Source organism: Halyomorpha halys, unplaced genomic scaffold (assembly GCF_000696795.3).
Source record: "Halyomorpha halys isolate HHAL.00 unplaced genomic scaffold, Hhal_1.1 Scaffold613.1, whole genome shotgun sequence".
In the NCBI taxonomy this organism is placed as follows: domain Eukaryota; kingdom Metazoa; phylum Arthropoda; class Insecta; order Hemiptera; family Pentatomidae; genus Halyomorpha; species Halyomorpha halys.
Genome location: NW_027112830.1, coordinates 94,206 through 121,936, shown reverse-complemented (window position 1 = coordinate 121,936; position 27,731 = coordinate 94,206). Strand labels below are relative to the sequence as shown.

At 28.2% G+C, this 27,731-nt stretch overlaps 1 protein-coding gene across 1 annotated transcript; it reads left to right on the top strand.

The window, feature by feature from the left end:
• The first annotated feature begins 262 nt into the window (after window positions 1–262).
• On the top strand, window positions 263–20,137 carry LOC106684761 (hatching enzyme 1.2-like). Its single transcript, XM_014427021.2, has 4 exons — window positions 263–405; window positions 15,245–15,426; window positions 16,486–16,664; window positions 19,704–20,137. The coding sequence occupies exons 1-4, from the start codon at window positions 263–265 to the stop codon at window positions 20,007–20,009; spliced, it is 810 nt and encodes a 269-aa protein (XP_014282507.1). The 3' UTR covers window positions 20,010–20,137.
• The last annotated feature ends 7,594 nt before the right edge of the window (window positions 20,138–27,731 follow it).

Genomic DNA, 27,731 nt, shown 5'->3' with positions numbered 1-27,731 from the left:
GCTACCAATGCTCTACACACCTGTAACACTTCATTTTAACTAAAGTCAATTTTACTGAATGTATTATATAACATACAGTTGTAAATTTCAATAAAGATATTAAAATAAAATAAAAATTACAAATTTACACTATTAGAAATAAGCAGCATTTTTAAAATCACAATTTGGACCAAACTATCTTGGATTGCATCTCCATCTCCATATATTGTTACAGAGCGAAAATCCTTCCTTGGCATGGCCTCATGGAAAAGTCTTCTACATCATGGAGGAAGGAGAGTTCTCTAGGATTCAAGCAGCAGCGCTGATCAGGAACCTACGAATATTAGAATCTGTTACCTGTATCAAATTCTTGCCTAAACCTCCTTCGCAGGAAGCCTACATTAAGTTTAGAAACGTGAGGCACAGGTAAGGAAACTTTAATTTTAATAAATCATGTTTATAATTCCTCCATTCGGTAATGACATACAACTAACAAAAGTACTTTAGAGAAATTTGCCTGATTCTAAGTTAGGGGAAGGGAAATCACTACACGAACCACTACATATTAAATTATTTCCATAATAAAATATTATGCTAAATCGGTTGATAGGACTGACCCATATCTAAGGGCACGCTACGTCGACGCCAAGCGTGCAACAGCAGGGCACTGCCTCCCGAGCAGTTCTTTTTCTTAAAGGTATTCATACACATATTTAGAAAAAAAAAAGGTTTTAACCTTGAAATCCCATGATAAGAGTTAGGCGAATTAAATTTTTTAATTATTAATTGCTAGTTATTATGTTAGCTGATGTGAAAAATAATAGTACAAGAGCCCAAGAGAAGAAAAGGCAGTCATCTCACCCCAATTTTTGATTATTTTAATGAAAGCTATGTATAATTAATAGTCAAAATTGATGAGTCTGCCAAGTATAAGTAGGGGGATAAAGATTTCAAGGTTTCAAAACCTTAAAAAAACCTTGATTTTTCATTCGGAGCTCTATATCTTAAAAACTACCAACAACACAAGAAAACCTAAGAGAACGTCATTCAAAAAAGAGTAAATTTGCTAAAATATTAGCCCTTAAAGAGCTATTTACGTTCAATAGTTCTAGAGATATAGCTCTTTAAAAAGCAAAATTTCTTAAAAATCTACTGAAAGATTAGTAGTTAGTTAATTTATTTTGAGAAATCTATATCTCAGGAACTATGAAACGTACAAATGTCAATTAGCACTCAAATTAAAGCTAGTTTAATGAACTATAAATAAGTTTATGACCTTAACCTTCGTAGGAATAGTAGTTTTGATGATATTTGCTAAAATATATTGATTTATAGTTGTTCCGACAATAAATTTGATTTATGAAAAACATTATTTCAGAAACCATTGGACGTACTGGTGACTGCCAGCACTCAAATTAAAGCTAGTTAAATTTACTACAAAATAGTTAATTATGTTTATCTTTTTAGGTGTAGTACTTTTTATTATATTTGATAAAATAAACTCACAAAATGTTGATTTCTAGTTCTTCATTTAAAATGTTGGATTTTTGAAAAAAATATATCTCTAGATCCATAAGATGCACATATGTCTGCCAACACTCAAAATAAAGGAAATTTAACTTACTATAAACTAGTTTATGATACTTATCTTCGTAGCGGTAGTAGTTTTTATGATATTCACGTATGAATATAAATTTAGCAAATGAAAATTTGTCTGAACAACTATAAATCAATTTATTTTAGCAAATTTCATATAAACTATTATTCCTACGAAGATAAACATCATAAACTACTTTATATCTCATTAAACTAGCGTTAACTTGAGTGCTAATAGACATCTGTATATCAAATGGTTTTTGAGATATAAATTTTTCAAAATAAATTCACTAACTACTGATCTTTTAGTACGTCCCGTACAACATTTTTATGAAATGTTGCTTTTTAGAAAGCTATATCTGGAAAACTATTTAACGTAAATAACTCGTAAATAAATTAGGGCTCGTATCTTAGCAAATTTGCTCCTCTTTAAATGACGCTCTCTTAGGTTTTCTTGTGTTGTTCTCACTTTTTAAGATATAGAGCTCAGAATGAAAAAATAGTTTTTTTTATCACTTTGAAACAGTCGCCATTTTTTATTCTCCCTACCTATACTTGACAGACTCATCAATTTCGACTATTAATTATACATTGTTTTCATTAAAGTAATCAAAAATTGGGGTGAGATAACTCCCTTTTTTCTCCTCCTGGGTGTGCTCTTGTACTAGGTTATTTTCAATGCTTTAAGCGGTTATGTTTTGGTCGAGTGAATCGACAGAACTGGTCATAATATACATGTGTTAATAAAGGTTGTATTTAGTAGTCTACTCTTTACATTCCTACAATAAAAACGGACATTTCATAAGTACTGCCCCATTAGGAATTTTAGGACCACCAAGAGTATATTAGTGTGTTAAGTGTAATAGAATTTTTAAGGCTATTAGTAGATATATAGATAGGATTATTATGCGGTCCCCTGTATAATATTACAGCCCCGATTTTCAGCTGAGATATGGCCCCAGTAATGGGGGGGGGGCGCACACTTGATGGCCCGCGCCCGTTCGATATCCTGGCCTTCGGTGGTCATTGTTTGCGGGGGGGTCATTTGCGTTTGAAGTTGACCTTGCTCATGATTTGGATAGGTCTGACCATTCGGGGAAGAGCTGTTGAAAAATGGACTTAAAGCACTGTGCTCAACACAAGTATAACGGAAAACGGGGAGAGAAAAGATGAAAAATTACTTTCATACACATTTTAGCCTTCAATTTTTGACCTTGTTCAACGATACGATTTATTATATCATAAATGAGCCATGTCAAATCTTGAATAAGATAGAGAGACGAATGATTAATACTGAAATATAGTAAAAAAAAATGTGGAATTAACATAAAGATGGTATAATGATAAGGATTTATAATGAACACAACTTACTGAAAATTATCAGTAGATTTTACTATTCTATTTGTTGTTTTTTATTACTTATTATATTTATTAAGAGCTACTTTATATTGGATATAAAATCCAATGCCTAATAGCATCGAAAATTATAAAATTTGGTACGAATTTATGTGAAAAGATAACTATCATCTTAAAATATTAGAAAAAGAAAAAAAAATTAAAAATGTAAAAGATATACATGCTGCAATGAGAATCATGTGATTATATAATTAAAATTTGCAAAACAAAGAAGTAATATAAAAGTTAAATAAGTCAAGAGTAAGGTTAGAGAGAGAATGTATTTCGGCGATATGGCCAAATACATGAGTTGCCACAGCATTTAAATACTATCATATATTACCAATGAGGTCAGTAGGAATAAAGGAAAAATATAGATTATGACTAAAAAGATCTTTTCTAACGTTTTATTTTAGTTTTATTTCTCTGGTTCTGATTTGTATAACAAGGTTTTGTTTTTGGCATTCGGTGCAGTTTACAGAGCCCTAAAACACTCCTAGGTTTTGAGTAGATTGGTTAAGTCGAGTTGAAGTTATTTTTATTTTTTACCATATCTTTGTATTGTTTAATGTTATTTACGGCTATAAACTCAATAACTTAAACTCTAAAAAGCAATTAGTTAATTCATTAATCCAATGTGTAAATATCTAAATATATAAATTTATATAAAACTTTTAATTTTACTCAATTAATCTATCTACATCCCTAAAACTAACAATTGCTGTGCATTTCATCTGCTATTAATAATAAAAAGATAAACACTACTTCAGTATACTCTATCAAAACTATTAATTTGTGATTCTACAGGTTGTTTATTTCCAATACAACCTATTTTTTATTCTAGAATCAAGAATAATTATTATGCATAGCATATAACACGCAAACATGTAAAAAAAAACAATGTTTACTAATGTATACACCACAATTTTATTCATTAGGTAGTATGTGTCAGGCAACTATAACAAAAAGATATGATTCTTTTTACTATGTGAAACATTAGCATATGATAAAAATTTTAACCTCTTTGTATTAAGAAATACTAATGATAAATATTACCATTGCGTGAGGAGAAACGATTTTTTTTTTATTATTGGCATTAGACTGCACGCATCTTTCTTACCAATTGATTTTTGTATGTCATTAGGTTTGTTCCAACAGGGATCGAAACTATCAGATGAGCGTGTGGATGCGCATGCGTAGTACAGGTATTTATTTTTTTCGAGAAAAAAAAATCCTAAGACCAAAGAAGACGAAAATTATGAAGAAATTTTTTTTAATTTTTCTGTTACATGAAAAGATAAAAAAAATAAAATAATCACCAGTCGCATTTACACTCATATACACAATATTTACACTGTCAACCAGAGGATCTCTGAACCACTGAAATATATGTTTTGAAGTCCTCTGAGTCCAATAAACCTAGTTTTGCAAAGTGGTCAATGTGGTTGTGAACATTCCAGTCGTAAGATACTGAAACATCATATTTAAGGCGATAATATACCTGGGATGTGACATCATCGTTTTCAATAAACCGAAGCGTCACTTTATAGAATAGATAAAAGTTCGTATTTTAGAGTTTCTTGAAGTTGAAATAACAAATATAAAGTTCATAGCAGTCCTGTGATCGGAAAAAATCGTGCAATCTCGGCATTTCCCATTGAAATCTTCTATTTTTCCTTTTTTATTCTTAAGTTATGCGTAAAATTTTTTAATATTTTGTATTTATACATCTAATATTATTCCAAACAATGAGAACTGTTTATTTTCTTAAATAATTAAAATTAAATGTACTTTAATTTTAATTTTGATTTTTAGATAATTTGGCATTTAAGCTCTGTCAGTCTACTTAGATGAGAATAGAACCTATCTAGTATTAAAGAGCACTTAATTTCTCATTGATTCGCTGAGTTTATTCAAAATCGTTAGTGTCGTTTTGGATAAAATTGAAAAATGTAAAAAATCGATTCTATAAAGTGACATATTCGGTCAGTCGATTTTATTGAAAACGTTAATGTCACATCTCAGGCATATTCTCGCCTTAAATATGATATTTCAGTTCCTTGCGACTTTTTGTTTTTGAGCTGGACTGTTCACAAACACATTCACTATTTTGCAAAACTTGGATTTTTTGGACTCGAAGGACCTCGATACATATATTTCAGTCGATATTTAAAGTCGATAAAGAGTGTAAATGCGACTGGTGATTATTTTATTTATTTATCTTTATTCTTATGTTATTTTATTTTAGTATAACTCTAATCAGTTACCACTATTACTTATTGTCCAACAACGTCGTGGCAGATTGCAATATCTATCAATAAATAAGATTTGAATAGAAAAAAAAAAAAAGAATGAAGTTTATTGGTAACAACTCTAATAGCTTTCGGGAAACTCTATATAATAATAATAATATTCTTTATTTATTCTGGGATGGATCTCATAGAATAATCAAGCTTTAGAGCCTTAGAGTACGATACAAAATAAAAATGAAATTATAAAACATCTTAAAATATACTGAAATAATAAATTTAAAAAGATAAAAAAAAACAACAATAATTAACAGGATATATAAAATAAGAATATAACAAATAAAATAAAACCATATATCATATCATAAAATATAAGATGACTAACACTTCTGATAATAAATAAAAAGGAAAACACAATTAAACTAAAAATAAGAAATGAGAAGGTACAATCTCTGCTAATATACATATTTACATGTATGAACGAAATTTTAAAGCATAAAATACAGAGAATATATAAACCTTATTTGAAACTTTCAATTGTTATTCTTCCGGAATTTGATGGACAGAAGGTGGTCGAAGATACGGGATTTGAAGATTGGAAGGGAATTAGAACTACGAATAAAGGAGGGAATAGAATTCCATAGGGAAGAGGAACGGATAAAGAAAGATCTACCAAAGGCTGCGGTTCGATAGGAAGTTACATATAAGGCTGAAGGCCGTATTGCGGGAATGCACTGAGGATTTAAATTGAAGAATATCTGAGATGTACGATGGACGGCGGGATTAGATAACTTGATAGAGAAAGGAAGCAAGGAAATATTTAAGACGGAAGGAGGGGTAAAGCCACTTCAACTCATCATAAAATCGGGCGACAGAGGCGTCTCTGGGGACCCCAAAGATGAATCGTAGAAAGCAATTAATTAACCGTTTTAATTTTGCTTCGAGATCCCCAGAGACACCCCCGTAAACCATACAGCAATAATCAATATATATATATATGTATATATATAGGACGATTACAGTAAAGAAAGTAACCACAATCTGCAGTACGATCTTTAGAATACATTGAATTCTAAGTAAAATCTAACATTTTTTGTAAGAGGTGCCAATAATCGAGTAAGACAGCAATGTAAATAAAATTGTATTTAATCTATAAAGTGTATACAATATTGAAAGATTAGTGTAGGAAATATTAAAAAATAATAAACTTACAGAAAAAAAAAGTATAGAAAAATAAATGAAAAGAAAGAAAAATATGAAAAACCGTATTATATTTCTTTTCAGGAATTTATTTTATATCCTTTATCCACTTCTTTATTCTTTATAATATCTGAACGTATCGGGCTTCTCTGCCTATTATCAATTTCTACTAACAAAAATACTTATAATAAACGGTTTTATAATTAACATACAATAACAATGAACTATCAATATTTAAACATAAATACATTAAATTCACCAAATACAAATGTTTTTGAGAATAAACTAAAATTTCTTTTTTTTTTTTCACTTACCTTGTTATTAATTTGTTGATCGTAACTGTATGTTAATAATAAAACTGTTGATTGTTAATTTATTTGTAAAACTTGATAATGAGTAGATAAGCCCGAAACGTTATTCAGATGTTACAAATAATAAAGAAGTGGATAAAAGGTATAAAAGTAAGTCCTGAAAAGAAATATAATAAAGTTTTAACAAATAAAACCCTTTTGAACTTTAATTGAAACTTCGTGGATTACAATTAAGTATTTGTATTTAAAGAAATATATGAAATAGATATGTAAATATTAACATAGCAAAACATTGTTTTGTTACTTAGTACACTCACTAAGCATTTAAGAAAGAATTATAGTAGTTGCCAATTTCATTTATTAATATATTTTTGAATGTTGATTTAATTAAATATGTAGAATTTCGTCCTAAAACTAGTTTTAATTATTTTTAAATTATTAAGTATGTTCTTTATAAAAATAAAAAATATTTAGTACCTTATAAACCTCTGTTCTACCCTGAGCTCCTGGTACTGTAGCGTACCACACGGGGTTTCTCACCCGCCTTAGGAATTCGTTTGGTGGAAAAAAATGTTATCTTTAGCAATGTATTCATATTTATTTTACTTATCGATAAGTTTCATTAACAGTTAATATTTACAAATATAAATTATATCAATAATAAATTGATATGCAATTTTAATAACTTTCAAAAGCTGAATTTCTTGATTTTATCTTCAAGTTCTTTGGATGTTAACTCTTAGATTGAGAATTTTTATGATTAATATTGTTAAAGCCATCTCAAATCTACGAGGTCTTTCGGATGAAAAGTTTTAAACAACAAAAAAAAACTGGCTCAAATATACAAACATTTATTTGGTGAGGCCAACAATAGAAAACATAAACCTATAATGAAACAAAAGAGTTAAAATAAAATAATAAATAAAAAGCCATGAGTTAATATAAATTATTATATTGAATAAATAATAAAACAAAAGAGTTAAAGTAAAATAATAAATAAAAAACTAAAAGAGTTAAAATTAAATAATGAATAAGGCAAAATAAAAGGCCAAAACAGTCAAAATAATAATGAAACAAATGAATTGAAATCAAATAATGAATAAAAGGTCAAATGAGTTGAAATAATAATAAATAATAAAATAAAATAATGAATAAAAGGCCAAAAGAGTTAAATTAATAATAATAAATAATAAAACAAAAGAATTAAAATAAAATAATTAATAAAAGGTCAAATGAGTTAAAATAATAATAAAACAAAAGGGTTTAAATAAAATAATGAATAAACCTTTTAAACAAAAATAAGACTAGCGAAAGGAATTACGAAAAGAAAACAAATTTACTATATTAATCTATATATATGTATATATATATATATGTATGTATGTATCTATGTATGTATGTATGTATGTATGTATGTATGTATGTATGTATGTATGTATGTATGTATGTATATAAATATATGATAAGTAGCATATAGCAATGCTTATATATTACACTACATCATATTGCCTAGCGGTAAGGAGCAGAATCAGCTTCTTGAAAATAGAGTTCAAAGAGATGTGTTTATTGTAAAAGCTCCACCCATGCTTTCTTCTCTGGTTGCTAGGGTTATTGTCATATGTTATTTTAAGCTTGTAAGGTACTACTGGAATGGTGACGGATCTGGTTTTTCTGACAATTTGTATTAAATTTCCTTTTCATATTTTCATCTTAAAAAAAAAAAAATTAAAATCTGTACCGCTACAACCCATGAAGGGTCAGGGGTTCAGTACTTTGTAAAGAAGTACTGTTACTAGACCAATGGTTGTGCAAGGAGGTGATTTGGTCAGAATCCCGCTTGACCGCCAGATTTTTACCCAATTAAGGGTACTCAATTTAACAGGCTGGGATTATCATCTTTTACAGAGGAAAATTGTCGAGATTTGGATATTGATGGATATGGAAGAAACCACGAAACCCGTTCTGTCAATATCGTCGAGAATGAAAACGTGTTTATATGAGTTCCTGAAAAATAATTAGTCCTTCATTTTTTTGAGTAATGAGTTTATAATTAATTTTCTCTTGTATTAAAATTTTCATTTTTAAATTAAAATTGTCTTGATCTGACGTTTTTTCTACTTTAACTATATGTTCACCTTTTATGTTGAAATTTCACCACTGGAAAAAATGTTGTATTTTGTGTATACTATATAAAACTATATTTCTGATTTTTCCAATATTATTCTTGAGTATACTTCATTTAATATGTTGGTTAATCACCCAGTTTGGTTCAAAACTAGCTCCATTCAAAATATAAATATATAAATAACAAAAAATTCTTAAAATTGATTGGCATGGGAAGTTTTTCGCTCCCCTGAAAATTTTCAAAATTTGGATTGTGCTGATGCTACACGCCTCATTTATACACCACTTAATGCACCTTAAATTACAGGGGTAATTAGAATACCCAGTGCGCGAAACGGCAATGTATTGCGGGTACTGTTTCATTAACTTTTGAAGGGTCTCAAATTCTTTTGCAGGGTGCATTAAAATAATAATATTAATAAAAATTCTCAAAAACATAGACACCTGTAGATTATACCCTTTAGTGTGTCCAAAGAACTTAAAGATAAAATCAAGAATGTAATTCAGTTTTTGAAAGACATTAAAATTTCATACAAACTTATAATTGCAAATATGAACCACTGAAGAACCGTTTAGGTATTTTCAGATTGTTATAAAACAAATATTTATATATACATTTCTTCTGTATATAAATAAATAGTTTTCAAATTATGAAGAAGATGGTCAGTGCTGTGGTCAAAAGAGAAACTAAAATTTTTAACAACTATTTATTTTCTGACGTTTCGCTCCACTTTGTAGAGCTTTATCTGATGAAGTTCAAGTTGAAAGCTTTGGCGACATTGACAACTCAAAAGTGAATTATTATAAAAAATATACGATCATTTATTTATGTATATAAATAGTTTTCGTTAACAATATTTCGTCGAGGAGCGTGCCCGTCAGTCTGAATTCGCTAAATTGTGTTCTTTAGTGTTCAAATTTTCAGGTTTTGGTTTTCTCAAAGTGGTGTTATAAAGATGACAGTAATTTGAAAAAGGCCCGTTTACACGGAGAAATTAAAAGGCAGCCACGGCAGTAACCCACTGGAGTAAATTTTATGAATACATTACATTTACAATGGCAGTACAGTCGCTCTAACATAATTTTCATGATAGCTGACAGTATCTGTCATAGCAGAGACAGCTACTTGTTTTTTTAATGGCCGAAAATATTACTGGTTATCATTAATTTCTTATCTATTTTTGCTTACATTTGTTGTATTTAATTTTTTTTTTCGTCTGTTTGATGATATATTTGTGACAGTAAACCTTTTGATTTTAAAAACTGAAGTATTAATTTTATTGTTTATCATTGCCTCCAAGGGTTTTTGAAATAATGGGGTTTAATCCTAAGCTACTGAAACGTGACGTGAAATATGGGCATTCCTGGAAGATATGACAAATTGTCAAATTGTTGCTACAATATTGACATTTAGAGACAGCTACTGCCACGTTAACGCTTGAGGCCACTATGATACGCCTTGATAGTTGACTACCGAACCTTACCAATCAGCTATATACTTCTTTACTTTTATTTATCATGATTTTTTTTTTTTACTGGAACTTATTAATTTATTCTTATTTTTTATTAAAAATTATTGGAGAAAGTTACCGCGAATGAGGCAGGCAAGACAGCCACTGGTTAAACTTTATGAATGAACGACATTTGCTATCGTGACAGTTCAGTCGGTCTGTCTTAGAGGAGACAGCTACTATCAAACATTATCAATCTTATAAGTAGCATTGGAGAAGTTTGTGGGGAGGTGCGGTCAGCAAAGAACAACATTAATAAGCAAAACCTATAAAATAATAATAAATATAAATATGGTGTTGTGTATTTATGTTGTTCTTTGCTGACCGCACCCCCCGACCAACTTCTCCACTCATTAATCTACGGTCAACTATCTACACCTCATTATAAGTAGCAAGTTTGTTTTCTTTCTTTTTTTATCATTTAATTTTTTTTCTAATTAGTGTTTATTAATTTATTTTTACATATCATTAGTTTATTTGAAATTAAATTTCTCATTAAACAAGGTTTTTAGGTCCACATTTGTATCTATCTGTCAGCAAGTTGAACTGTCAGATTGTAAAAAATACACTAGGGCGGTATTGCTTCCACGACATGAAGCTGTCACCATCAAAACGAACCCTAAGAAACTGAGGGTACATAATTCAGTTTAAGTTTCTTTTTATAGGATTTGGTATTAATTCTGAAGATATCTAAAAAGTGTCGATTTGACACTAATAACCTTCACGGGCCATATTTGGTACTTTTTTTTATTATTATTATTATTTTAAGGCATCAACCGTTCGGGAGTCATTATTAATTTAATATTGGTATTAAATATAAGCCTTAATATAATTTTAATAGTATTCGTCTTAATTTCCGAATTGAAATGAATAACTATTGAAAAATGGGAACTTGTGGTAAAGTTTTGAGTGATTCAGAAATTCGAAAAGTTTATCTGCAGTCTGTTTGTTATCCTGCAAGATTGAATGGAAATCAGCTGGTAATTCATACAAAGATTTGATGGAGTCCTATGCTTGGCATTCGTTTAAGTCGTTTTACGGTAAGTCGCGTTCCACAAGTCTGGCATACAGGTGGAGAATCGCGAGTCATAAGGTGACCGTGGGTCAGGCGCGTATGACCTATTCGAAGGCGCGTCAAAATCATCTCCTCTCTGCGCACTTTTCTAGTGGATGATATGTAAGTAGAAACACCAGTTTTAATTTCCAGTAATTTATTGTCAATAACATTTGGCCACATTTAATGCCATCCCAATTTAATTCTCTGCTTAATGAAGGCATTGACAGACACTCTGCGATGTGGAATGCCTTCAGAAATCGCGACCTTTGCTGCTTTTTTGTTCATACGATTGTGTTAGGGGTTTTTTGCTAAATGTTCAGGATTTTCTCGGGAAGTTTACAGTTATTCCAATTTTTCGGTTAAAAAAAAAAAGTTACTAACAAAATTAAGCAAATTAAGCTCAGAAAGTATATGTTTTTCCCCGAAGAATAAGTAATAAAGTATTACTAATTCTATTAAACGATATTATATTCACAAAAAATTATAAAAACACAATGAACCTTGAAGTAAAGTAGGTCATTAAATTTTTTTTTCGAAATAGCAAATCATATTCGTATTTAGCGACATCTGAAACCCTTAAATACAATTTAAAAAAAAATTAAAAATCAGAAATTTTTTAACTTAATTTATTTATTCAAAAATCACTCCGATGTTTTTGAAGATTGGTTAAGACATATCGAAGTTAGTTCTATTTTTTTATCTTATGCTTTTTATTATATAATATTATTTACCAAATAAACAATTGATCCAATCATTAATTCAATGTGTAAATAACTAAATATATTAATTTATATCAAACTTTAAATCGCATTCTATTAATCTATCTACTTGCCTAAATATAGCAAATGCGAAGCATTACCGAGTCTGCTTGTTTATTATACAGATACATTAATGGTTTTTTATAATTCATATTTTTAGAAACTAATGGGAAATTGACAAATGCAGATTAAACGCTTCTTGTGACATGATGATGATCATTATTTGATTCCTTGTTGAATTCATCGATAAAATCATTTTATGTGCTGGGTTTTGAAAAGTTAAAAAAATCATATCCGAAGTTTATGATTTATGACTTTATACTTTTTCTGTCATAAAATGTTAATCACTTCCTGGTTTTGTTCATATTCTACTTATCAAGGAATATTTATTGAATATTTGAGAAACAATTATTTGATATTTCTTTTTTATAAATGAATTTGGTTTGGCTCAAAGGAGAAGGGAGAGAAAAAAAAAATCGTGATATAGGCCTACGGGAGGGGTAGCAGAGAGACAGGATGGGCAGGAGCTCCTCACAGTACCCAAGCGATCGGAACCGATCACTGAGCTCCTTTCTAATCCTGAAGTCCTGATCTTTTACCGAACTGTTTCAATACCTCTATGCCATTTCAATGTATCGATTATATCGGCGATAGGAAGGGGTGGGGGAAGGTATCGAAGCCGTTCCAATGCAATACCTCTATCGGTTCACTTTCCCTCCTCACAGGGAAATATTCCCCGTTTTTTCCCTACAAAAGTTATTGGGGACATTTATAAATTGTAACAGGACAAAAATCCTAATATAATAACATAACTCATCGAATTAAATAAATAACCAATAAAAAGATATAGAGAATCTGAAAATAAAAATAATAATAGTAAAAACCTAAATAAAAAGTAACTTAAAGTAAAAGAAAATTAAACACTACATAACTTAAGTCATAAAAATCTTAAAAGCATAAAAATAACTCAAATAATCATAAGAATAATTAAAAACATACATAAAAACTTAATGATATTAGAAATATAGATAGAATATAAATTTAAACATCTAATAGTGTAAGAAACATAAACAATCAATTTATATATTTGTATTACTGAAAAATTAATTGCACATGGAAACTTAAACCAATGAATTTAAAAAGTTCCAAGCTTTTAATTTAAATTAATGATGAGATTGTTATGGGTTAGTGAAGAACACAAATAAGTAAATGCTTATTTATTAGTGCCAATGTTTTGGCCAGAATTTCAAACCTTCATCAGGGCTAAGAACAAAAAGCAAAATATCAAGGAATCTCGGAATGATTAGAAAATAATCAACAAAGAGATACATAAATAGTGTTGAAAGAAAATGTATAATCTATGAATAATAAGAAGATAAAGGCTGTATGAGAATAAGTAATATTAAAACTAAAAAAGAGGAAAGGACAAGATAATAAAATACATATAAAAATCTAGTAAGTAAATATATAAACAAAATGAAAATTATTTCAAATTAAAGTTATGGTAATTGGGAAAAAAGTATATTTAATTAATTAAAAATATAAGTAAAATAACTGAATTAAAGAAATAAAATATAAAGTTAATCTATACTTCATTTTTTCAATCCTGTTAAAAAAAAAAATACATATATAAAGTTACCTTGAGGTATAGATAGTTGAGTGTAGATTAATACTTGGGGAAGACTATCAGGAGGGGGGAGTGCAGTCACCAAAAGGAACATAAATAATTTTATTTATTAATGCTAACCATCCTGATGAAGACCTGAAACTCAGGTCGAAACGTTGGCATGAATAAATAATCTTTTGTTTATTTATGTTTTTTTTGCTGACCGAACACTTTAGTTCCATTTACATAAATGACGAACCAGTTGTCCAACAGTTCCTTATTTTTACCTGAATAACGGACTTTAAAATTGTTACTTTATCTTACTTTATGTTACGTTATCAATGATTTGTCAATTGATAAATTTTGATTGTTAAGTTAATCATTATTAATATTAATATTTAAGATTATTAATAGTGGATTGATCAGTGCTTTTTCCTGTGTTATTTTTTTAAGGTCTAAAAACAAGGATAAAAACATTATACCTAAAACAAAAATTGTTGCATAGAAATTGAATACATAGAAAAAATAAAGTATTTATCTATTAATAAGAAATATATACAAACAAAATGAAAATTGATGATACAATTTACTCACTACCAAGAAAAGAAGAACTTAATTCTAAAAAAAAAAAAAAAGATTTACAACTGTTATTTAAAGAAAAATGACATATATATCATAATACCAAAGATAAGGGTTTGAATCCAGCTGTGGCAGATAATTATTTATTCTGTTACTGTAGCAGTCTGTCCTGCCTCATAAAGTAAAGTTACTCCTTAATTGAGTAAAAATCTAGTGGCCGAGCTTGATTCTGATCAAATCACCTTCTTGCACAGCTATTGGTCTAGAAACAGAACATCCTTACTGTATCCATGGCCCTTCTAGATTTTATTTTAATCGTATAGTAAAGAAAAAGGGGAAAAATAAATGTTGAAGAAAAAAGATCTGTAAACAAATATGTGCATTGAAAATAAGCACCATTAAGAGTTTTTATTTAATCAAAACTAATAAACTAAACTAAATATAAAGAAATTCTTATAATATACATATTAAAAAAAAGGTAAACTAAAGATATCAAATTGGTATGAAGAGTGAATGATATAAAATATTTGTTAAAAACATAAGTTTGATTTAGAGCTTTATAACCTAATATATGACTAACAAGCATCTGGTAAGATCATAAAGAGGAATTGGAATATGGATGTTGATAGGATTTAAATTTGTATAAACATGCAGCAGATTTAAGAGGGATGGAATTCCAAAATCTGGTGGAGCAGGCAATGAAGGAATGTTGAAATGAGGCAGATCTGTAAAAACATATTTGTACATTTATTCATTTTTTTTTTAGTAAATTTTAATTTTTAAGTAACTCTTTCCTGAAGTTATCATGTTGGGTTTCTAATAAATAAACGTTTGCTGACTCATTCCATAAAGTTATAAATAATTGATTAATCTTTTCAGATGTGCTGCCTCTATTGGATACAAACCAAATAAAGTACTCGATCTGTATATTGGGTGGCCAGAGTGTCAGAAGACAGGTATAATGCAGCATGAGATACTTCACGGGTTGGGCATGTGGCATGAACACACTAGGCAAGACAGAAACAGGTTTATCACCGTATTCTGGGAAAACATCGCAAGAGGTAACTGCAACATAAAGCGTTTTCATACCCCAAACTATCTCGTATTAGTTAAAGTTTAGTAAATAGTTTTACTTATAAATTATAGTACCATAAATTTATGATTAAAATGAGGAAGTATACACTTGGCTCTAACACAATTAACTATAAATCTATCATAATTATGAGAGATAGTTGACCGTGGATGATGAATGAGGAGAAGATGGTTGCTGTTGGCTGTTCGCTGGAAGATCAAACACCTAGTCCATTTCATTAGGCGTTTGATCTTCCAGCGAACAGCCTTGAAGAAGGCTAGAAACTCTAGCCGAAACGTTGGCACATTAAAATAAGTTAATCGAACTTATTTGTGTTTTTCATTGACCGCACCCCCAACCATCTTCTCCTCATTCATATAAATCTATCAAAGGATATTGATGAAATTTGAGAGCCTGTTGGTCAGCATTTTCTTTAATTTTAAAATTATTATTATTATTAAATTAAATTATTCATATTTCGTTGTTTCTTGGCATTATATAACTTTATATTTTTATTTTATTAAGTATGTTATTTTACTGACATATTTAATTACCTATATATACTTTTTATTTCCCAATTCTTTCATTACTTTATTTTTATCTATATTCATTCTGTACAATTATTTACTGTAATCCTTCTATATATATATCCTTTATAAACTGGTTGTTATCTTGGTTTTTGTTCGTGTCAGCCTGATGAAGGCTAGAAATTCTAGCTCTGACCGCACCCCTAAACATCTTCTCCTCATATTTATTATCCACAGTCAACTATCTTCTCATCATCAATATTGATGAAAGATATTATTAATTTATAGAAATATAATCTAAGAGATTACACTACACTGTTTCATAATTATTCAATAAATAAAGTAAAGACTTCATTACTTTCATAAACAAAAAAGAATTTAACAAACCTACCATCAGGCTCTCAAATTTAGTTATTAAAAGAAAGAATATGCAAGAAAGATAAAACTATTTTTTAATTAAATTGTTTATTCATTAAATTAAGCTTTGATTTATTAATTGATGAAAAAAAATAACGTTTTAGGAAAGGAATTTAACTTCAAACTTAGTCCAGAGGACAAAACCCTAAGCCTTCCTTACGATTATGGATCAGTGATGCATTACAGGGCACAAGCATTTTCAAAAACTGGAAATGAAATAACACTTTTACCCAGAGATCGTTCAGCTGTTCACGTAATGGGTCAGAGAAAGGGAATCAGCATGGTATGTGTAGATTAAAAATGAACTCAAAATGTATTCATTTTTCATACATAAACTTATCCTTGTATAATACTACAGAAATGTATGTTGACCTATCTACCATAGCCAAAAAAGGAAATCTTTTATAATATCAATTAGGCAAACAAAACAGACCTTCCATTGTATTCTTGTATTACTTTCTTCTTTAACCAACCCAGGTACCTTACAGTGTTGGGGCAGTTTAAATCCATTTCTTAAATATCTATCCATTGCCAACTTCTTTACTTCACCAAGAGCAATTCCTTTATTTCTGGCCACATCTGATATGAGATCGTCCCACTTATTCCTTGGTTGTCTGTGTGATCAATTTTCCTAAGTTTTTCCCTCCCAAAAAGTATTATTTTTTGTTATTAATTTTACTTTTCTCTTTTATTAAAAAGCATTATTTTTATCTATTTATTTTATATTTTTTTTTTCTTTTAATTATAACATTGCATATAGTTAGGGGGGTCTTTTGTACGAGACTATACCCCTCATAATCAAATGTTAAAAAAAAAAATAATGTAACAGTTATATCAACCATTTAAGGTCCACCAGGCCAATCTAGTATAAAATAAATTAAATAAAATAAAATTCCCTCCCAAATAATTTTATGAAGTCTATTGATTGCATTTCTTTGCACAGGAGCGAACAATGTCAATTCTTTGCTATGTATATTTTCTATAAGTGGTTCCTATCCTGTTTCTTTTCTAATTCTCTTATTTCTTATTCGGTTGAGTCTAATTTTACTGAGAGCTTTTCTCAGGAATTTTATTTCTTTTGCTTGTATTCAGCTTTCGAGTTTTTCAATACCCAGAACTATCAGCTTGTACTTTACTCAATAATTTTGTATTGTACTTAATACAACTTCTAGTATTATATTTTTTTATATCTAGATGATTCAGGCTTGTAGTCCCATTTTTGAAACATACCTTTAAAGGCAGAAAAGCACTATATTTTACATTACATATTAATTTTCCCTAAAAGATGAAACTTTAATAACCTTACATATTGCATTAATAACACTATTATTGATGGTACTAACAAAAATTATCTAGTCATATAAATAAAACTTTGCCAAAAGTTCAGGTTAATACCCAATTTTAATTTTGGCTCAACTCATCATGTAAGTTACATTACTAGATTCTCCTATTTTGGATTTCATCATATTTAAATTGATGTCTAACGATTACTATCAGATCTAATTGTTCTATATCAAAGATTGTAAATAAAAAAAAAATCCAGCACAATTCTGTATATTTAATTTACACTTAACAATCAACTACTGTTATTTTCTCATAAATTTAAAGAAAAAATCTTAAAAACTTTTCTACCTTAAAATGAATTAAGTAACCTGCAGAATGTGAATAACCATTTTTTAATTTTGGAAGTAGATTGTAGGTAGATAGCCTGGATGGTGGTCAATAGAGGTATCAAAATAGTAAAAAGAAAACTATTCATTGTTAATCAACATTTCTTTTACTAATTTGATACCTTTATTAACCGCCACCCAGACTACTTATACAGATCTTCCTACTTATACATTTATCTAATATATTTGCCTATTGTAATATTAGACAAGAGATTTGATGATTCTGTCATTTTACCTGTCTACTTATTATAAAAAATCTTACCCTGTTTTGAGGGTTAGCGAGAAAGTAGGGAAATTTGATGCCTGACTTGGCAGTTGAGATCTCTATTTCATTCTGTCAAGTGCCCCCATTTATGTTTATTTGTTATTTTTATTAATTTTCTTAATGTTTCCTTTTACTTGCTACTATACCTCACCTTTACCATATTTATTTCACCTTCTGTTTACTTTCTTGCACCTACCTCTTTATAATTCATAGTTATAACTAGTTCTAATAAATATTTTTATACAATTTATTACTCTAGTTCTGTATTTAGAACTCTATCAGACCTGGCTGTATTTATTAGTAACTAGTTTATAGTCCTCCTATATGTATTCTTATTATTATTATTTTTGTATATTTTATAAACAAAACAAAAAATTATTTAGTTTTGTCAATTCTTACCATGTTTTTTATCTTGTTTTTCATTTAGCCCTGAAAAGTGGGGTGAAATGTTGGTTAACAATAAATAGTTTTCTTTTACTATTTTCAAACCTTTATTGACCGGACTATCTTTCTACAACCATTTTTTAAAGTATTAGTATTATAGTTAACTGCCACTAAACAATAATATGGTAATTTGTCGTTTTTATATATAATTTAATTTCTTGTTTAAGAATGGTTTGTTTATCAATTATAATAAAAAATATCAATATAGGCTCAACATGATTATTTTTTTATAATTACTACGTTTTGGAAATTCTCAAAGACATCTTATATATAATATCTCAGCTACAATGTCATTAGAACGTTGCAGGCTATTCTGTCTTTGTCAAAATATATTTTAGTCTATAAACCTATTTTTATACACTATTTTACTTATTCTAATTTTATTGAGTTTACACTATTTACTACAACCTTAATAATCACTATATGAACAATACATTTATGTTTATATGTATATGTAGTTGACCGTGAAAATTGATAGATAGGAAGATGGTCAGGGTTGCGGTCACAAGAGAAACGAAAATAGTTTACAACTATTTTATTTTCCTAAATAGTTGTAAACTATTTTCGTTTCTCTTGTGACCGCAACCCTGACCATCTTCCTATATAACATTTATGTTTATGTTATTTTGGTAATGAGTCATTTTTATTAATATCATTAAATAATTTTTATTGGTTCTACTGATATTTGCTATTTTAATGGAATATAATTATGCTAATTAGTTTTATATATTAGTAAACATGAATGAGATATAAAAAATATTATATCATGTTGGATATAGCGATTGCCTGTTTTTTAAAGGAATGTTTTGAACATAAATAACTTTTTCCGAAGTGATACAATTTGACATTATAAGAATTTGTATCAAAATATTTACAATAAATAAAATATTTTTATTTTGAAAACTACTAAAACTAATCGAAATAAATTTAATTTATTTTTTAGGTTGATATTGCTAAGCTGAATCGACTATATAACTGTCCCGCTCCTTATTATAGAGGTGACGATCTAAATGGAGTCTCATATGTAAGCAAAGTCACCAGCAGGCATCAGTTACAAGCTCTCTTTTACAGACTACAAGACAACAATGCAGACAAAAACAATTCAGAAAAAGAAATGACGAAACTTCTAACAAAGAGTACAACTGAACTTCCCAATGATTTAACAATATCACAGACTAAAAGCTATGATTCTAGTACGGATACAGAATTTACAACAGATTACAAACAATTGTCAAACAGATATGTATAGATTGTAGTCAAACAGATACAGATATATTGGAAGATTATTGATTGACCATGTGTAAAGATGAAAGGAATATGGTCCGGGTGCGGTCAAAAAAACTCAAATAGTAGAAATATACTATTTTAATGAGCCAACGTTTGCCCCACGTTGCAGGGCTTCTTCAGGGCTATTTTGTTAGCCTATTAATTCAAATTTTTTTTTTTTTGTTTTGTTTTGACTGCCGTCAAAATAGCCGTGGGGCGAAACGTTGGCTCATTAAAATAGTATATTTCTACTATTTGAGTTTTTTTGACCGCACCCGGACCATATTCCTTTCAACAGATACAGATATAGTTTGTAAATTTAAAATAGTTTTAACTATGTGTAATTTAAGTTGAGAAACATGTCTCCTTGTATATAAATAAAAATGAAAATCTGTCACTACTGCAAACCATAGGGGGTATGGTGTTCAGTTCATTGTGAGCAAGTACTTTTTCTTGTATAATTGTTATACAAGAAGGTGATTTGTTCATGATCAAGCTCAACGCCCAAATCTCTTGTATATAAAGCTTTATTTATTTGAGATATATATTATTTATTAAGGAAATAAATATATTATTAAGTAATTTACATTATTAATCTAGATAGATTAGTATTAAGAAAAATATTTTCTTTACCAGATCTGCTATATATTAACCAAAATCCAATAAAATTCCACCTGTAATTTTTTTTAAAGACAAATCTAAACCATAAATTTCTTGTCTTCTCAATATATGCAGTACATTTTATATCCTCTTTAACAACACTAAAGTTTAAATAAAAATTCTAAAAATAATATAATTTTTATTTATTTATTTAAGATTAATTATTTTATATATTCTTGTTTGAGAGTGGTTTAGTTTATTCTTAATTTAAAATAAATTTGATCCTTTTTTTTATTATTTTAATGATTAATTTATTTAAAGATGGGACAAAGGCAATTAGCCTGCATTTTTAAGATTTGAAAAAGGAAATGACATCAATATGAAGGTAGGGTCAAAGAAATCAGTGTGTAGTTTGAAGGAAAAAATAAAATTGTTATGTAAAAATAAAAAAAAAATTTTGTAGGTATCCTTAAGAATGGCCTGAGGATCGAAACGTTGAGTCCTAACTAAAACAGTGATTACTCTATTCCAAAAATAAGTAATGTTTCATTTAGTTTTGACAATTGCTTTATAAAGACAAAATATTGTCTTAGTAGACTATTAAGGAACTCAAGGGTTTGACATTAAGGTCCTATAACATTCCAAAATAAAATTTATTCAAATAACACATCCCTCATGCCGAAGGAAAACAACACAGCAAAATGAATAGAGATTTGATTAAATCATTTTTGTTCTATGTTTAAAAGAGGCATATTTGTACAGATTTTTGAAAAAGTAATAAAAGTTTTTGCTTAAATTTTATATGAATTCTTTTAGTTCTTAAAAAAACTAAAAACATGCTCAATGTTTACCAAGTTTTTCAGTTCTGTTTAGGATTGTTAACAACAATAAATAACAATACAGAAGTTCAATTAAAATAGTACTGATTAGATCAGTCATTTTAATTATAGTAATTTTTCTATTGGATTTTTTATTTACTTACAGTTTATAAGATCGGTGGCGTATATCAGTAGTGGTACACACATTTCCACTAGCTTTAAGAAAAATATAATTAAAGATTTTCTCTTCTAGGAAAACTACAACTTTTCAATCTTTTTTTGAATGAACAGATTAAAGTATAAAATCTAAATCTATTCAATCATGATAATAATTGAATAGTTATAATTTTCCTGAAAGAGAGTACCTTAAATTGTATTTTTCATAATGTTAGAGGAAACGCATAATGTTATAGTACAAGAGCCGGGAAGAAAAAAAGGCAGTTATCTCAACCCAATTTTTGGTTACTTTAATGAAAACTAGGTATAATTACTAGTCAAAATTGATGAGTCTGCCAAGTATAGGTAGGGGGAATAAAAAATGGTGGCTGTTTCAAAACATTAATTTTTCATTCGGAGCTCTATATCTTAAAAACTACCAACAACACAGGAAAATCTAAGAGAACATTATTTAAAGAAGTGTAAAATTGCTGAAATATTAGCCTTAAAAGAGCTATTTATTTCCAATAGTTCTCGAGGTATAGCTTTTTAAAAAACAAAATTTCTTAAAAATCTACTGAAAGATTAGTAGTTAGTTAATTTATTTTGAGAAATCTATATCTCAGGAACTATTTGACGTAGAGATGTCTATTAGCACTCAAATTAAAGCTAGTTTAATGGAGTATAAAGAAGTTTCTGACCTTTACCTTCGTAGGAGTACTAGTTTTCATGATATTTGCTATTGATTTATAGTCGTTCGGACAATAAGTTTGATTTATGAAAAACTTCATTTCAGAAACATTGAACTACAGATATCTGCCCACGCTCAAATTAAAGCTAGTTAAATTTACTACAAAATAGTTAATTATGTTTATCTTTGTAGGAGTAGTAGTTTTTATGATATATGACAAAATAAACTCATAAAATGTTAATTTCTAGTTGTTCATATAAAATGTTGGATTTTTGAACAAAATATATCTCTAGATCCATAAGACGCACATATGTCTGCCAACACTCAAAATAAAGGATCTTTAACTTACTATAAAGTAGTTTATGACACTTATCTTCGTAGGGGTAGTAGTTTTTAATTAATTTAGTTGATCACATATGAATAACCATAAATCAATATATTCTAGTGAATTTCATGTAAACTATTACTCCTACGAATATAAATATCATAAACTACTTTATAGCTCATTAAACTATCTTTAATTTGAGTGCTAATAGACATCTGTAGGTCAAATGGTTTTTGAGATATAAATTTTTCAAAATAAATTCATTAACTACTGATCTTTCAGTATGTCCCATACAACATTTTTATGAAATGTTGCTTTTTAAAAAGCTATATCTCGAAAATTATGTAACGTAAAAAACTCTATTAGGGCTCATATTTTAGCAAATTTACTCTTCTTTAAATGACGTTCTTAGGTTTTCTTGTGTTGTTCCTACTTTTTAAGATATAGAGCTCAGAATGAAAAATTAGTTTTTTTATCGCTTTGAAACAGCCGCCATTTTTTATCCCCCTACCTATACTTGGCAGACTCATCAATTTTGACTAGTCATTATACATAATTTTCATTAAAGTAATCAAAAATTGGGGTGAGATAACTGCCCTTTTTCTCCTCTTGGGCTCTTGTACTATTAGTACATCTCTATTTTTCTCCTTACTAGCGATTTCTAGTGGCATTCAAGATAACTACGTCTGCCCCTTTTTGGCGCTTTCTTTCAAATGTGGTTCTCTCCTTTCCTTTCACAACTTCCAAATTGATTCTTATTTGAATTAAAAATAAGTGAGGAAATTATATAAATGAAAGAAATATTTTATAGACATTTTATTAAAAAAATACAAATAACACTGGATGGATACATTTTTTCAATGAAAGGGAATGTGATACCAAGACATTTATTACATTGTTAACCATGCACATCAAATTTTAATAATTATTATAATTAGTGTCTAGTTAATGGAAACATTTAAAGTTCTTATTTTTATAAAGTTCCAAGCTTACTATTTTGCAATACACAAGAAGTTTCAATTTATATTTTCTGAACTGTTCTATATAATTCCGTGTATAGCCTAAACATTATCTGAACTCTAACAACACATTAGCTTTGGGGATCGACAACAAATAATTCATAGTGACTAACGTCTAATTAGGCTAAGATATTAAGAAAGTTTAAGCGATAAAGATAAACAGAGAAAGCTGGTAACAGCGACATGAGGTATAATATGGTACAATATAATATTGCCATCCTTAGATAACTAGTTTACATATATGACTACTGCATCTAAAATATTTTCTTTATTAATACAGTCAAAACTCGAAACTAAAGTCAAAAACTTCATCTTAAAAATAAATATAATTTATTGTAAAAGAATCTATGATTCAAACTAAAAATCTCAGATCAGCTTGCAAGAATAGTTTGATTTCCATAACATTATTTACATTTATTAACAACAACAACATTTACTGATAATTTTTATTTACACAGTAAATGTATTGAAAAGTTTTTATACTACCTAAATTTATTTTAAATTAATAATAATGAAAACACTGAAAAAATGTTTTACCAAATGTATATTTCTTCTTTAAGAAGTATTAGCCTAAAAACCATGAAATAGAACCAACTTTAGTTTAATAGTACAAGTCAGAAATCTGTATAAAATCATAATATCATTAACTAATTCTTATAAAATTGATCGTAAATATAAATTAAAATCATATCCAATCTGGAACAAGTTATTAGAAAGTGGTTCCCGACTGTGGTCTAGAATATAATAACATAGTCCTAGTTGGACAATAATTTAATTTCAATTTGTATTTTTAAATACCGTATAAAAACAAGTAAACAGTAAATATCATGAAGTTATATTGATTTTTGACATGTGTTATCAAACTTGAATCCTTTTTGAAATCCAAAAGTTGAATACATTTTGCAGTAACACCTGATCATGGTTTTATGACTGAAATATGGTCTAATATAAGAAATATACGTTAGGTGAAGCATTGTACAGTTTTTTTATTATTAGTAATTCTATTTCACCTTAAAGTGTATTAAAGAATATGTATTTTAAATTAATTTTCTCAATATACTCAACAGAAAAACTAGATAATTCAAAAATTGTATTACTCTCTTTTCAATTTGTTTAAAAACAAATTTTGGTCCCTATCAACTATATACTTCTTGATATCAGATGATTGGCATAAAATATTAATATCAAATTATAAAAAAATATTAGTAAAGCTGTGGGCCACAAAATATCATTAGATGTAAATGACAAAGACTTTTATAACAAACTTGTATTGTCATGGGGAATCACTCAAATACGGCTTTAAAAACTGAAATTCACCCCTAAAATACATAATTTCAATTATCTCTTTGATTCTTCCCAAGGGTCAGCTCCATTTTACCGTTCCTTCATTAACTGTGCTGAAATTGAACCCAACACCATTGCAGTTCTGATTTTGCTAAGGTGATACCTAAACTCCCTCGGCCAGTAAAAGCCACAGGCCACAATCGAACTGGTACCGCGGCAGTTGTAAGATTGCCAAGGTAACACTTAACTCATCGCCTACAATGGCCTATGGAATGTACTGGAAAAACTGTACCTCAAGTGCTACCACCAGTTGGATATATTTTAAACTAGTTGGAAAAAACTTATACATTTTTATGAACTATTCCATTTCTAATCTAAAATAATCCCTCTCTTTCAACATTTAAATCCCATATTTTTATCAATCAACTATCCCTTTAAGAATCATGATTTCCTTTTGCCTTGCATAAATATAAAAAACTATAAATATTAATTTAGGTGCATTATTATTTTACTTTATTTATTTGTAATTATAAGATTATGTAAAATATTCAGGGCAAGAACAAGGAAATAAAATTACTGGACTATTTGAGTGACTATGCCATTCATTGTGAAACTATTATTTTTGAAACAATTGTGACATATCCCTAAAGTTTCATTAAAAATATTCAATAATTTTACGAGAAAAAATTAAAGGAAGGAATAGAGGATAATGAAAAGATAGTAAATTTTAAAAACCATTTTTGTAGATCATGGGATCTTTAAAAAATATATAAAAATCACTTTCTTAGCCTTAAGAACCTGAATAATAATAACAAAAAATGAAACAAATCCCTCTTCAACTTTAAAATCGAGTTTTGACTGCAGCTGAATTTATATATATTTTCATAATCTTAAATGTTTGTATAAAAGTACAAAGTCACTTTATAACCATTCTTTATGCTATTGCTTCCAATAAAATCTCTTCACACCAAATCATTTCTGTTTGTGTATTAATTTAAAACAAAACCATATAAAACAATTACAGTATATTTTTAAAACTATCTGGAAGTAATAAAATCAATTCTCATACAAATTTTCTTGAGATCATACTTTTTCATAAAAATATGGGAAAAGTCAATTTCATAGCTGAATTATAGAACTATATAATAAATCAATCTTACTTATTCTTCCTATTAAACATACTTTTAAGATACTTAAAACTTTGATTCAGTCATCGTTATTTTTAAATTTTTTTTTGTATATGTTCCTCAACATACTTTCATTTATGCAATATTTAAGAATGCTATACCCTAGTAAGCTGCTAGTTAAAGCTATGTTTATGAGATTAAGGGCTTTCTTATATAGAAAAACTAGAGCAGGGCATATGTAAAAAAAAAATTAAATATTTTGATGGCAAAGAAGTGAAACCTCATATCAGTAAAATGATAACTTTGCACTACAAACAAATACTATTATAAAACCCAATTCAAATTGGTACAAATTTTTGGGTACGGCTAAATTGTCTTCTATATACAGGTTTTCATTATTAATGGTTCATTGATAAATAAAGATTGTATCCATGACAATTTAATTTTATTTATGACTATTTTTTCCCTGCTCTGCTATTAAACATGTACTGAAAATAACTATAAATTTTATTTCAAAGGAGTTTCAATTATAAATTAATTTTTATTTTTTAAAATAAAACTGATAATTTTATTAAAATTGTTCAAACAATTATCATTTAGTTTTTATCAATATATCCTTAAAATATAAATGTTAAAAAACTTTTTCATACAATTAAAAAAAAAAGTTTAATAGTGTTTTACAAATTTTTTACATTTTAAATAATTTTTATTTTTTTAAGTTCAAGGATAACTATTATAAAATAATTTATACTTTTAAATTAAGGAATAACTGCTATGAAATATTTTTTCTATTATACAAAAAATTTATTAGTGATCACCGTGTAATGTATTATTTTAATCTCTCAGCGAATTGAAAATTTAAGTCCTAACAATTAAAAAAACTTTGAACTAGACGGCAAGTAGAAAACTTAAAGCCTGAACAGTTAAAAAAGAAAATGAAGCACAATATATTTATATTTATTACACTATATTAAAAAACTAATACAATATGAACTATAGAATACATTTAAACTATACTTATAATAGCAACGAGTAGTACAATCAAATGAACAATTGTATAATTTGTAAATTGAGGATTAGTCTACCTTTTGGTGGACAGGGGGTACCTCCCTAAAACATATCTAACAGCAGTTTAATAAAAATTACTCTTACAATAAATTTTAGTTTAATTTGTATTTTTTTAAGCAAGTAAAAATGTTTTGGGATTAGCTGTTCCATGGCAACTGCTGTGCTGTAAACTGTATTATTGTTGTCCTCATGATAAAATTAACTTTTGACTTAGGCTGATATAGATGAGCAGTAAAGGTACTGTAATGGTATAGTGTTTTTTTATGGTGACACTTTACAGCTATTGTAGCAATTTTAGAAATTGTATAAATGGTCCCAACAAGACAGCATTTACTGTAGTGACAGTACTATTGCACTAGATCTAGTTTTATAACTGACAGTGAATATTGAAGGGGTATATACCATGACACTTTATAATCACGGCAGCACCTATCGCACCAATCACCGCAGTGTAACCCTGTAACTTGTATGACAGTTCCCATCATCATAGCATTTATTGTTTAGGTAGTACACTAGGAATAATAAGGTCTGGAGTGATATAGGTCACTGCCTGTCATGGTAGTAAAATTACTGCCACATTAAGCCTGTCTATTTCATTGAAATTTTTATAATCTTTA